This window comes from Gossypium arboreum, chromosome 11 (genome assembly GCF_025698485.1).
Source record: "Gossypium arboreum isolate Shixiya-1 chromosome 11, ASM2569848v2, whole genome shotgun sequence".
Taxonomy (NCBI): domain Eukaryota; kingdom Viridiplantae; phylum Streptophyta; class Magnoliopsida; order Malvales; family Malvaceae; genus Gossypium; species Gossypium arboreum.
In genome coordinates this window covers 38,995,808-39,010,659 of record NC_069080.1, presented here as the reverse complement: position 1 = coordinate 39,010,659, position 14,852 = coordinate 38,995,808, and the positions used below count along the sequence as shown (strand labels likewise).

Genomic DNA, 14,852 nt, shown 5'->3' with positions numbered 1-14,852 from the left:
GAATCCTTCAATCACTAATCAGAGTAATATATGTATATACATACTTTGTCCTGTCTTACAATTGAATCCCACCCAGATGGTAGGGGTTGTGCTAGGGTTATCAAAGTTAGAAAATTTACTATACGGGTAGGATTTTCCCCTGGATGGAGAAATGAAACAATATCAACGGATTTTAGGTAACAGTTGAAAACCTCTGAGAGAAATATATGTGAGGCAAAAAAGAAAAAAGAAAAAAGAAAAAAAAAGAGAACATGAAGACCTGCATAAAAATGATTTCATCATGATATGAGAAAGTTAAATGTCATACAGGGCATGAGAGAGTGAGCCAAAGATTAAATGGCTTATAATCCCCACTCCACATTACATGACAAAATCCCAACTCCCACATACAGACAATCCCATGGCCGGCTATCCTCACATGCTACCAAAATCCAACAGAAGTAGCACCAGCACACCCTTTCCCTCTTCCTTTCCTTTATAATTAGCTCTCACACACTCTCTCTCTCTCTTTTCTTTTTTCTCTCTGTCGTCCATCTCTCTTCTTTCTTTTGATTATATTGAGGGGGATTAGAATTAGACCCTTTTTGTAGCCATGAAAAAAGGTTGGTTTTGAATCAGTAAATCTCTGTATGGCATATTGCAGCCCCTATGTTTAGCAACTGGAAAAGGCTGGTATCCTTTGTTGAAAGAATGGTCTCTTTTGCCGGATTTGACTTGAACCAAAGTTGTTCCTTTTGGGGAAGGGAGTTATTTGTATACTCCTCTTTGAGCGGTCCCTTTAGGTTTTCCTCTATTAGAAGAAAATAAGATTCTCACAAAAGCTGAACCGTCAATTTTCTGTGATTCATTTGCAGAATTCTCCCAAACTGTACTATAAAATTGGTGGGTTTTTTATTCACTTTTTCATCCTTGCTGTGTGGATCGTTTCCCAATGACAAGGTACCCACTGTTAGTCTGGTCTTTTTCTATCTTTCTGCTCTCTTCTGATGTCTGATTCTTATTTGCTCTTCTCTTAATTTTTTGTATTCTCTCTCTCTCTCTCTCTCTCACTCTTGCTCTCTCCATGATGCAATTCTCTGAAATCCCACCCTTGCACCAAATCCCTCCATTTTCAATCGCCACTATGAACAAAAACCAAATCCATCGGGCTCGTCCATGGCCGGGGTTCCCTACCTCAAAGGGCTTAGGCAGCTTTGGCGATGCCAATTGCATGGAACAACTTCTAGTGCACTGTGCAAACGCTATTGAGAGCAACGATGCTACTCTAGCGCAGCAAATTCTTTGGGTTCTCAACAACATTGCACCACCTGATGGTGATTCCAACCAGCGCTTAACATGTGCTTTCCTTCGAGCTCTTATTGTCCGAGCAGCCAAAAGCGGCACTTGCAAAATGCTTGCAGCAATGGCCAACGCTCACTGCAACCTCTCTATAGATATCCACACTTTCTCCGTCATCGAGTTGGCTAGCTTCGTGGACTTAACCCCGTGGCATCGCTTCGGTTTCACCGCAGCAAATGCAGCGATACTAGAAGCTGTGGAAGGGTATTCGGTCATTCACATAGTTGATTTAAGCTTGACGCATTGCATGCAAATCCCTACATTAATCGATGCCATAGCTAGTAGGCTGGAAGGACCCCCACTTGTGAAACTCACGGTTGCTGGTGGTGCAACTGAAGATGTTCCACCAATGCTCGACCTTTCCTACGAAGAGCTAGGCTCCAAATTGATTAACTTCGCTAGGTCCCGCAACGTAGTATTGGAATTCAGAGCGATTCCTTCAACTTACGCCGATGGATTCTCCTCTTTGATCGAGCAGCTTCGAGTTCAACATTTAGTATATGCAGAAAGCGGTGAGGCTCTAGTCATAAACTGTCACATGATGCTTCACTACTTACCAGAAGAAACATTGTCTCCTCTTTCAAATGTAAATTCAAACCCTTACTCGTTCGAACCATCGTCCATTCAATCTCTTCGAACCATGTTCCTGAAGGCGCTTCGGGGATTGGACCCAACAGTGGTTGTCCTAGTAGACGAGGATGCGGATTTGACATCAAATAATTTGGTTTGTAGATTAAGGGCTGCTTTCAATTACCTATGGATACCATACGATACGGTGGACACGTTTCTGCCACAAGGGAGCAAGCAAAGACAGTGGTACGAGGCAGACATAAGTTGGAAGATAGAGAACGTGATAGCTCATGAAGGGCTGCAAAGGGTGGAGAGGTTAGAACCAAAGAGCCGGTGGGTGCAGCGGATGAGAAACGTGGGTTTTCGTGGGGTTAGCTTCGGTGAAGAGGCCATCTCGGAAGTGAAAACAATGCTTGATGAACATGCAGCTGGATGGGGATTAAAGAAAGAAGAAGATGATCTTGTACTTACTTGGAAAGGACATAATGTTGTATTTGCCACTGCTTGGCTGCCTGCTTGAACCTCTTTTTTTTTTTTTTTTTTTTGCTTTCATTTTTCAACAAATTATAATTGAATTTTTCTTGTCTTAATTACTACCTAATTTTATTCTAGTTTTGCTAGCCTTTGACTACTAGCTTGTACTTATACTCCTATAAGAATTTGTCATGTGTGTGGGAGCTAATATCTCTGTATGTGTTTTCGTTTTCAAAGCTGCTAATATTTGTGATGATCATTAGTCCTTCATTTTTCTTATACTATACTTGAGTTTGATATTTTATATGATATGATAGGTTGGGTTGGGTTGGGTTTGTTAATTTTTATTTTATATTTTTAATAGTGATTTGATTTTTAGTTTTTTATAGTAATTTTGAATTTTGGGTTTTAGATTTATTTTAATAAGTAAATTTTGTTTTATGTCTTTTAAACATTTATGATATAATTTCAAAGTTTTTTCATATATATTTTAAAAAGAAAATTCGAGTAAATAAAAAAATCAAAACTCTTATTTGGTATTTTTGGAAAAATTATATACAAATTTTAAGTTATTTTCACTATTTTAAACTAATTATAAATTAATAAAAATAGACCTCAGTTCGATTTTAGTAACCATAGTTTTTCGATTTTCATTCTATAAACCATCCAAATATATTGATTCAAGTCAATTTTCAATTTTTCTTAATCAAAACTAATATAAAAGTTAACATATTTTGTACGTGCTTATATTGGACATTAACCCAATGGTTACTTTTATGGTTGAAAAGTTCTTTTAAAACAACCTCTTGATCTAATGGTAAGAACATTATGTTGTAGGCATGAAAGCTTAGATTAGATCCCAAACAACTTCATTCCTTTCCCCAATTATATATATATATATATATATATATATATATATATATATATAGAGAGAGAGAGAGAGAGAGAGAGAGAGAAAGAGAGAGAAAAGTGATGTTGCAAGTGTGGTTTGTCAAATTCAAGTATTTTGCATTGCTGTTAAAAATTACAATAGAAAGTAAAATGTCTATTTTAGACATGATATTAAAAATAAAATAATAAATTTATTTAAATTATATTTAAATAGTTTAATATAATTATATATAAAATATGTTTTTAAATATCTTTTAAATAATTAATAAAAATATTTATAAAATTAATAGTACATAAAAATTTTAAAATAAATATAATGAAAAATTATATTTAAATAATTTAGTCTAATGATACATAAAATATAAAATGATGTATTTACATAATCTATATAAATAAGGATATTTTAATAAATATACTTAAAACACAAAAGCATCGAAACCCAAACTTTTGGGCTTGGAAAGAAAAACACTCAATATTTTTTTGTATCCCAAAAGTCATTTGCTGTTGGTTATTTTAGAGGTTAAAAAATGCTTTTGAAACTCTGTCAGCAATGAATAACAAGGCTTAAGATTGGTTGGTGAGGGTTATTATAAAATTATTTGATAAATGTCGTCCTCTATAATATATTTTGCTTAATAACCTTTAATATATATACATATTGGAATAACAAAATATCTATATTTATATTATTATTTAAATTCTTGATTGAATTGATATTACAAATTAATTAAATATAACTTAAGTAGAAAAAACTAAAACCCCATAATTTAATATATCTTAAACTATAAGTTGTAGTATTATAGAATGTTGATTTTTTCAAAATAATTTAAATTGTAAAAAAAAAAAAAACTAATATATCTTTGTATTTGGGTGATGATGTCGCATGAGGATTGGATGTGAAGGTTGATGTATGAAATAGTTTGAAGTCGAGGATATGTAATGATTAAGTTGGGTGTACACTAATTTTGGTATTTTAGTTTGAATTGGGGATACGTAACATGCAATAGCAAATGCTTGGGTTGGGTGTTCATTGTTTTTAGCATTTTAGTTTGAATTTGGGGATACCCCTCATGATTTTAGAAGACAGATAAAAGGTATTGGTTCTCCACTGTTTTTAGTATTATAGTGATAGAGGCCCAATGAGTAGTAGATTGGGAATGGAACATATCAAGATTAGTGGATTACTTTGTTTTGAAGAATATTGGAGACCGAGAGAAATAGTCCACGGTGGAAATTTTAATTTCAATAAAAAAGAAAATTAGTTGTTATTTTGTTTCGTATGATTGTTTATTGTTGCCACCTCCAATCCAATCAAAAAAAAAAAAAATTTAGGATACCTTTTTGCTTTCTCTCCTAATAATCCTCAAACCCTCGTTTGGCTCCCATCTAATACAAAATTCCTCCATTTTCATTCAGATTAAATCTCTTACTTAATCGTAAATACTCCAAAATAAACATACAAGGCAGTAAAATTATTATCATATTAAAAGCACCAAAACATCCTTCTCCACAATCTCCGCTCTCTATATTTCACTCTCAGACAATTCAACGCCAAAATATTCTCCTGCAATATTTTTCTATGAAAGCAATTATATCAAATTTTGTATGCATTTTTACCTATTTAAATATTTAACATAGAATAATGATATTTCTCATTTTTAATATATAGTGTTATTTTTTATTGGTAGGTTTATGAATATACAAGCAATTCCAGTTGATGAACAATGAAACTAGGGGATGTAATTCGATTCTGAGCAAAAGGCATGTAAGTACTACAATGATTACGCCAAAGAAGTTGGTTTTGGTATTCAAAAGGAATATGTAAAAAAGTGTAAAAAGCATTGTTTTGTAATATCAAGAGAGCTCACATGCTTCAAAGAAGGCATTCGTGAACAAAAGAAAAAAAATGTTTTGGTGAAAACTCATTGCAAAGAAACTAGAACCAATTTCTTGGCTCATATTGTTATCAGGCGTCAATCAAATGGTAAATATCAAGTTACTAATTCTGAGAAGAAGCACAACCATCCTCTTGCTCCTTAATCATGAGCTCTTATGTTAGCTGATAATTTCGGTATATCTCTTAAACTTGCATTTGAAATGATTCCTTGAGAATTGGGGGATCGAGACAATTTGGGATTTACAAAAACAGACCAGAATAATTATTTGTGAACTAAACGGAAATGATCCTTGATGCTTGGAGAGGCATCTAGCTTGTTAGATTATTTCGAGGAAACAAAAGTTGAAGACTTTCGTTTTTCTTTTCTAAAACAATTGGACGTTAATGATTTAATTACTAATATATTTTGGGCTGATGCAAAAATGATAGCAGATTACAATTTTTTTGGTGATGTAGTATCCTTTGATACAACATACCAACAAAAAAAGAACCGAGACTTTTTGCCATTATTCATAGGAGAATGATGATTTTTGGTGCTGCTTTATTGTATGATGAAACAATTGATTCATTTGAGTGCTTGTTTAGAACATTTCTTATATCCATGAGCGAGAAAAATCCAAAAATAATTTTGACAGTATAGGATGCGGCAATGAGCAAAGCAAGCTAAGTAACCATCCAATTTTTGTTAATGTTGAAAAATTAGATTTTGAAATCCAATTTATTAAATCTGAATCACCCAAATAATTTAATTAAGCAACTACAAAGTAAATAAGAAATTTAAAATTGAGACATTAATAATTAAATTAAAAATAAATTTATTTAGTAATTTATTAAATATAATATTTATAGTAGTACATGACTGAATTACATAGAGGTCAAAACAAGTAGGAATTGATCTTTATAGGAAAATGATCATAATTTTATTTGATTAGTGGATTACATGGCTTAGTATATTGAATTCCACTAAATTACAAAAGGTAAGATCATGACCCTTGATTTTTATATCTAATTAAGAATTACTAATAAATTATATATATGAGATGTAAGTGGGAGACAGAGTTTACATTTTTACTCTCATTTTCTTCTCCCAAAACCGTATAAGAAGGAAGAAGAAAGGTTTCCTTCCTCATAATTATAACACCCATAATTCATCTATGTCCTTATATTAAGGTTACGGAGTATTGCAGTACAATTTAGAATATTTAAATTTATATATAAAAAATTATACAAAATATCTTATAACATTCAATAACTAATATAAATCAATGTAAAGTCACGTTTATGGACTTTAAATCAAGCCAACAGGACTTTAAAAATAATTTGGAAACAATCCAGGATCAATTTGAAATAAAATAGAAAAATCTAGAAAATTTGAAAAATGGGAGTCACACGACCATGTAATATAGCCCAGACAGTGTGAGTACTCGAAGTATGGACACACGGCCGTGTCCCAACTTGTGTGTCTACCTGTGTGAATATTCGAAATCGAGCCACACGGCCATGTGGATCTTGCACTTAAAACAATAATGACTCACGGCCGTGTGAGGTGGTCATGTGTGGCACACGGTCGTGGGACAACCTATGTCCCAAGTCGTGTACTGCATAGATTACCCTTAAAATAAGCCATTTTCAACCCAGTTGCTTATGTAACAAGTCATACTATAAACACATGTTTATAAGGTTTTAAAACACATTCAAATACACTCAAAGCATCCCAAAACAAACAACCTATGTGCCTAACCAATGTATCCTCATTGACACCACAATTCACTAGACAAATGCATCCATAAAACTTCCACAACAATTTGCATTCAAGCTTATAAATTCACACAAAATAATACATACCATACTTATTAATTCATTTTAACCATTCAAAACCAACATACCATTTCTCAACTACTTTCAAGAACTTATACCAAGTAGCCAAAACATGGTTATAAGCACATTTCATACTTAGTCAAAAACACATTCACGTGTACAAAAATCCATCCAAAAGCAACATCACCCAAGTTTAAAAGTTACATAGGTAACAAGTGATTAACATAACTACAATTCACCTGTTACATGACAAGTTCCATACCATATTTGTATTTTCATACCAAATCATGAACAAGCAAAATATTAACTAAAGCATACATTCATCACACAAGTATAAACATACCACTTGTAATAAGTACTTAAAACATATACAATATACTCCTATTATAGGCCACATATCCCAAAATTAAAGATTTTCAGAACCTACCAAAAGAATCTGGATAGTGTGATATTCGCGTTAATCCAACCGCCCGATTCCGCAAAATGTTATTATAAGGAAACAAGAAAATGACACAAGTAAGCTTTACTAAGCTTAGTAAGTTCACACGTTTAAATGATAAAACTTATAGAATAAACAAAATAAGCAATTTAATAACAATGTTAATAGACTTTAGTCCTGTCAACCACAATCAATCAATGGTGAGTTATACCAATATACAAATTATATACTCCATTCAATCATACAAATTCAATCAATATCAAATCAAAATATACTATCAGAAATCAAGAAAACCTTTATACAATTCAATACAAAAGTTAATTAACCATTTAAAAATCTACCCGATGAACAATATAACAGATATGGATACGCGGTTATCCACCGAAACACACCAAAATACTCCAATGAGTCAAACCAACCGAGAACGCACATTGGAACTAAGTGCTTAGCCTTTCTGCTAACATCCCTCTGGAAACACACCTCAGCACCAAGTGCCAAGCCCAAACGTACAATCCCAAAATAGGGCCTAGTCAGAATAGTGGTTTTGGGACCACAAATCTGACATCAAAATATTTATTTTATGATTATTATGAGGTCTAAAATATGAGTATATGCATGTGTTAAAGTTTCATGAAGAAATTCTTTGAGTAAGGTGTTCAATTGGGAATTAGGGACTAAATTGAATAAATTGCAAAACTTGAATTCTAGAAGTAATTTGTGTGAAATTGCTTTGGGTTATGAATTAGAAGGTCTTGGAGAGTAATTTTCCCAATTTCTAAATTTTTGGACAAAAAGGGGCTTGCATGGATGAAATTTTAAAGAAAGGGCATGAGGGCATTTTGGTCATTTGGCTTTTTAATGAAATAAAATGGGAAAAATCAAGCCAAAATCAGCCATTCTTCTTCTCCATGCTGCATAAATTTTCTTGTCACCATAGGTACGGTTTTCAAGCTTTCCAAGCTCAATAGTAAGTGCTCCCAAGCCCTGTTTTTAATGTTCTTTATATTTTTGAAATCCCAGTAGCTTGCTCTCTCCATTTCTACCATATTTCATGCTAAGGTTCATGTTTAAAAATTTACCCATGCATGAGTCACTTGTATTTTGATGGATTATGGAGGAACATGAAAGATGAATATGTGTTAAACATATTTTCCTAGGTGATTTTCATGGAAAACCCTTGTAGGGACCATTTTGCAAAAGTTGTAAAATGTGTGGTAGAAGTGTGAAAATAATGGAAAATGAGGGCTACCGTAAGAAGGAAAAGTGTTCGGCTAGGCTTGAGTAAGGTAGAAATTGCATGTGTTTCATTATACGAGCTTAAGGACTAAATCGTAAAAATATCAAAGGTTAGGGGCAAAACAGTCATTTAGACCGGGGGTGAGAATTAGATTTGTGATGTATAATGTGGGGTATTAATGATATACTTTTGTTGTTATAGAGCCCGATGAACAAATTTCAGAGGTCGATTGAGGTAAACGCAATATTTCGGAATAACTGAAACACAACTCCGAAACAAATACCAGGTAAGTTCGTATAACTTAAAGTAAACCCCTAATATGCATAATTGTATGATTTATGAATGCATGATGATTGCATTTATTATTGGCATGAAATATCATAGAAATGCATATTTGATGGTAACATGCGAAAAATGTCTCGGTTGAGGTTGACAAAGGGAATTCGATGGTAACCCGTAATTACATGTGATTTGAGATCCTGTATGTGTTGCAGTAAGGATTTAACCCGGACACATAATCTGTTGATCTCAATTATGAAAAGGATCTAACCCGGCCGGGTGTTCCTTGAATGATCGAGCCTCCCGAAGAATATCTGTGCATTATGGATTTAGCCTAGACGGGTAATCTGATTAGAGTCTGAATTTAGCCTGGACTGGTAATTCAGATCTGATCTCAGTAAGGGTCTATGTCTATAAGAGATTTAGCCTGGACTGGTAATCTCGACATCACCTTATGAGTTCATGATATGGGGATTTAGCCTGGACTGGTAATCTTGCCATAAGATGTGAGGTTCTCAAGAGTGCATATATGTGAAATGATCATTTGAAAGAATTGACGGATAGTGGGTGTTCCACCGAGATTTCCTAAAAACTCAACGGGATTAATATGATGTATGCCAATAAGATGATGAATGATGAGCTCATCTACATAAATTACATGTTGCTTTATTATATGACTAACTCATTGATTGAGTGCATGTGATAGGGAATCACTTCAGAATTGATGATTTCATGATTTAAATGTGGATGTATGATAATTACTCGGTAAGTTTACTTTCCGGTTATTCGAGCTTACTAAGCATGTAAATGATTACCCCTCTCTTTTTCCCTATCTCACAGAGCTCGAAGACTCATAAGGACTGGAAGTCGATTGGAGAGTCGACACACTATCAACTAGTCAAGCTTTGGTATAAAGACATTTTTATTTTGTTCAATGGCATGTATAGGATTTTTGAGTATTTTTTATATGTGTCATTTGATTTGCCAAATGAAGGTATGTAAAAATATGTTTATCCTTTTTGTATATGGCCATGAAAATTGGCTTAATTGAAGTAGGCTATGACCTACGAATTTTTGTATGGTTTTATTTACAAGTGATAGGTTGTTACCAATTGGCAATGAGTTACATGAACGAGCCAATTTTGGAAGTATTAAAGTGACATGGAAACCCATAAACACTAAATGGAAAATAAAATTCATGTATGAAACCAATGATATGAGGTTTCTATACAACTAGTTTTATCAAGATTATTACAAGTGTATAATCATGTTTTCCTTCGAACTTGGTAACCACTAGGCACAAGGAGTAGAAAGGGGTGACTTAAGGCTTAGAAAATAGCCTATTAGGGTCCACATGGTCGGACACACGGCTAGGCCGTGTGTGACACACGGTTCCTTCCCATGGGTGTGGGCTATGGCCATGTGTCCCCTGCACTTAAAATTTTAAATAAAAAATGCACACGAGTAGGCCACACAGGCGTTTGTCCTTGCCATGTCTAAAAGACAGTGTTGTCCGCGAGCAGGCAGCACGGGCGTGTGCCACGGCCATGTTAATAAGTCAGTGTTGCACATGAACGAAGGGCATGGGCATGTCCCAAGTCAAATGGGCGTGTGAGTCCACATGACCCATCTACATGGGCGTGTAACACTTTAAGATAAGGAAAATTTTTCTGAGGAGCCCAAGGTTTATCGAAGGTGCCCAAATTTGTCCCGCATTGCCTCTAGGTACGTTATAGGCCTCAAAGGCCTATATAAGGGACGAGATATTCATGGTTGAAAGGTTTTAAATTTGAGCAAAAAAAATTTGTGAACTAAATAGTATGTTATAAGTGTAAAGCCCCGGTAATGCCTCAAACCCTATCCCAGCGTCAGATACGGGTGAGGGATGTTACATTTAGTGGTATCAGAGCTACGATTTAGTCAGTTCTAGGACTACTGTAAAGAGTATTGAGGTTTGTTATACATGCCATTATTCGAATATTGATAGTGTGACGTCTCCTAACTGTGCAAATTGTTTTGAATATAGTAAATATCTTCCAATCGAGCACAAGATGAGTCCTAGGGAGCCGAGAGCCATGTCCAGCTTCCGTACAACGAGCTGTATCTAGTAGTAGTAGAAGGCTTATGTTAGAAGGCTGGGAAGAGGCCCGAGCTGCCTTTTTTAATATGATGGATGAATGGTTTGGGGATTACCTGAGAAATCGCCCCAACATACCAAGACCTCCCCCGCCTCCTAACCAACCTGATGAGGATGTGCCACGAGGTATGGCACTGGTAAGAATCGGTAAAGCCCTTGATGATAAGCTTAGGAAGTATGGTGCTAAGGAATTCAGAGCTAAAGTTGATGATGATGCTGAAAGAGCTGAGTTTTGGCTCAAGAACACTACACGGGTGTTAGATGATTTGTCGTGTACACCTGAGGAGTGTTTAAAGTATGTCGTATCCCTCCTGACGGATACTGTGTATCATTGGTGGAAGACTATATCCTCGATAGTGCCAAAGGAAAATATCACTTGGGATTTCTTCCAAGCAGAGTTTAGGAAGAAATACATTAGCCAGCGGTTTTTGTACTTGAAGAGAAAGGAGTTCCTGGAACTCAAACAAGGGAATAAGACTGTAGTGAAATACGAGAGAGAGTTCGTACGACTAAGTCAATACGCAACTGAATGGGTCCAAACAGAATCAAAAATGTGTAAACGCTTCGAGGAAGACATGAATGATGACATTAAGTTGTTGATTGGGATATTCAAAATACGGGAGTTTACTGCAATGGCCGATCGAGCCAAGAAGGTCGAAGAACTTAATAATGAAAGAAAACAAGCTAAAAGAGAGGCTCGAGTTGTGAGCAAGAGGTCTAGCAGTAAAACACTCTCGTTCTCCACGAAGAAAGCCAAGAGCCAGCATGAACGCTCCACTTCGTCAGTGGGATATGCAGGTAGAACGAGAAGCTCTAAATGACGAAGTCAAAAGTCTTCCTCCCCGATGGTAACTAGTGTGGGGAGTGTAGATGATCAAAAGCCGAAGTGTAAGATTTGCAACAAATTTCATTTCGGAGAGTGCCAAATGAAGAGTGGCGCATGTTTCAGGTGTGGTTCTTTTGATCATTTTCTCAGAGACTGCCGGAACGAGTCGAAAAAAAAGTGGATGTAACTCCGAAATCGAGTACTCCTATTCCTTGAGGTAGACCTCCGAGATACCCTAGGAGTGCTAGTGGCAGTCGAGTTGTGACTAAAGACGCTGTAAAATCAGAGGTTCGAGCCCTGGCAAGAACGTATGCGATACACGCTCGAGAGAAAGCCTCTGCTCCTGATGTTATTACGGGTATTTTTTCCCTTTTTAATACAAGTGTCATTGCTTTAATTGACCCGGGGTTGACGTATTCATACATTTGCCTGAGCTTGGTATATAAAATGAACATACTCATTGAACCTACGGAATTTATTATTAAAGTGTCAAACCCACTAGGCAAATCAGTCTTGGTTAATAAAGTCTGTAAGAATTTTCCTTTGACGACTCAAGGTCATTGTTTTCCGGCTAACATTATGTTGTTACCATTTGATGATTTTGATGTAATACTTGGTATGAATTGGTTAGCCCTGCATGATGTGATTTTAAATTGTGGTAGTAAGTATATTAAATTGAAATGCCCGGATGGTGAGATTCTACGAGTTGATTCAGGAGAGTTAGATACGCCTCCGGTTGTGATCACGGCAATGGTTGCTTAGAGATATATGAGAAAAGGGTATGAAGCCTATCTTGCATTTGTATTGAACACTAAGGAAACAGAGTTGAATATTGAGTATGTGCCTATAGTATGTGAGTACCCAGATGTATTTCCAGAAGAATTACCCGGATTACCTCCTGAGAGGGAAATAGAATTTGGTATTGAGCTGGTGTCAGTGACAGCTCCTATTTCAATTGCTCCATATAGGATGACACCAACTGAACTAAGAGAGTTGAAAGCACAGTTGCAAGATTTGACGGATAAAGGTTTTGTAAGGCCGAGCTTTTCACCTTGGGGTGCCCCTATATTGTTTGTAAAGAAGAAAGATGCATCGATGAGGTTATGTATCGATTATCGGCAACCAAACAAGGTAACTATCAAGAATAAGTATCCTTTACCGAGGATAGATGACTTGCTTGACCAGTTGAGAGGAGCCACCGTGTTCTCTAAGATAGACTTGAGGTCTGGCTATTATCAGCTACGAGTTAAAGAATCGGATGTACCTAAGACAGCTTTTAGAACGAGGTACGGTAATTATGAATTCTCGTCATGTCGTTTGGGTTAACGAATTCACCAGCCGTATTCATGGATCTAATGAATAGGATCTTTCAGCCATATTTGGATAAGTTTGTTGTTGTGTTTATTGACGACATCTTGATTTATTCCAAAGATGAGTCAAAACATGCAAAGCACTTGAGAATTGAGTTGCAGACTCTGCGGGAAAAGTAGTTATATGCTAAGTTTAGTAAAAGTGAGTTTTGGCTTCAGGAAGTTGGATTTTTGGGTCATATTGTTTCGGGTAAAGGCATTCGAGTCGATCCAAGTAAGATTTTTGCTATCATCGAATGGAAACCACCTAAGAATGTAACCTAGGTTAGGAGCTTTTTGGGCTTAGCCGGTTACTATCGGAGGTTTGTGAAAGGATTTTCTATGATAGCGACTCCGATGACGAAGTTACTACAGAAAGACGTTAAGTTTGAATGGATAGAGAAGTGTTAGCAAAGTTTTGATAAGTTAAAGGCACTGTTAATTAAAGCTCCTGTTTTAGTGCTACCTGAACCGGGAAAAAATTTGTGGTCTACAGTGATGCATCCTTAAATGGACTGGGTTTTGTACTTATCCAAGATGGCAAGGTAATAGCCTATGCTTCACGACAATTGAAGCCGCATGAGAAGAACTATCCTACACACGACCTAGAACTTGCCGCCATCGTTTTTGCTTTAAAAATTTGGAGGCATTATTTATATGGTGAGACTTGCCGCATATTCATTGACCACAAAAGTTTGAAGTATTTGATGACTCAAAAAGAATTAAATTTGAGGCAGCGGAGGTGGCTAGAGTTAATCAAGGATTATGAACTGATCATTGACTATCACTCGGAAAAGGAGAATGTGGTCGTTGACGCATTGAGCAGAAAATCCTTGTTTGCATTAAGGGCCATAGATGCTTGTTTGGCATTGCTTGATGATGGTTCAGTCTTGGCTGAGCTAGAGGCTAGGCTGACATTCCTTCAGGAAATCTATGATACTCAAACTAGTGATGATGACTTGCAAGATAAAATAACTCAATGTGAGTCAGGTACTAAATCAGATTTTTGGATTGGTTCTGATGGATGTTTGATGTTCAGAGATAGGGTTTGTGTACCTAAAAATAATGAACTTATTCAGAAAATTTTGCAAGAAGCACATAACAACCGTTTGTCAATTCACCCGGGAAATACCAAGATATACAACGATTTAAAGAAGATGTATTGGTAGAACGGCATGAAAAGAGATGTTTCTGAATTTGTATCAAAATGCCTTGTATGTTAGCAAGTTAATGCTAAACATCAAGTGCCTTCAGGTTTGCTACAACATGTGATGGTCCCCGAATAGAAGTGGGATAAAGTTACTATGGATTTTGTAACAGGACTGCGATTGACTCCGAAGAAGAAAGATGCGGTATGGGTTGTAGTGGATAAGTTGACGAAGTCGACTTATTTCATTCCGGTGAGGGCAGATTACTCCCTCAATAGATTGGCCGACTTGTACATTTCTGAGATTGCAAGATTACATGGGGTACCACTGTCGATTATTTCAGACAGAGACCCCAGGTTCACTTCAAGATTCTGGAAGAAGTTACAAGAAGCCTTGGGTACGAAGTTGAGTTTTAGCACAACTTTTCACCCTCAGACTGATGGTCAGTC

The 14,852-nt window shown here is 35.8% G+C and overlaps 1 protein-coding gene across 2 annotated transcripts; it reads left to right on the top strand.

Moving 5' to 3' along the window:
* Positions 1-475: 475 nt before the first annotated feature.
* LOC108469470 (scarecrow-like protein 32) lies at positions 476-2,592 on the top strand. Of its 2 annotated transcripts, XM_053022141.1 has the most exons (2): positions 476-939; positions 1,181-2,592. In XM_053022141.1, the coding sequence occupies exon 2, from the start codon at positions 1,211-1,213 to the stop codon at positions 2,426-2,428; it is 1,218 nt and encodes a 405-aa protein (XP_052878101.1). In that variant the 5' UTR covers positions 476-939; positions 1,181-1,210; the 3' UTR covers positions 2,429-2,592. The 2 variants fall into 2 exon arrangements, with proteins under 2 accessions (XP_052878101.1, XP_017625839.1); XM_017770350.2 differs by having other exon boundaries at positions 476-2,592.
* Positions 2,593-14,852: the final 12,260 nt, after the last annotated feature.

Bases quoted from the DNA above. Each gene is read 5' to 3' on its own strand.
- LOC108469470 (XM_017770350.2), top strand. From the start codon at position 1,064: ATGATGCAATTCTCTGAAATCCCACCCTTGCACCAAATCCCTCCATTT.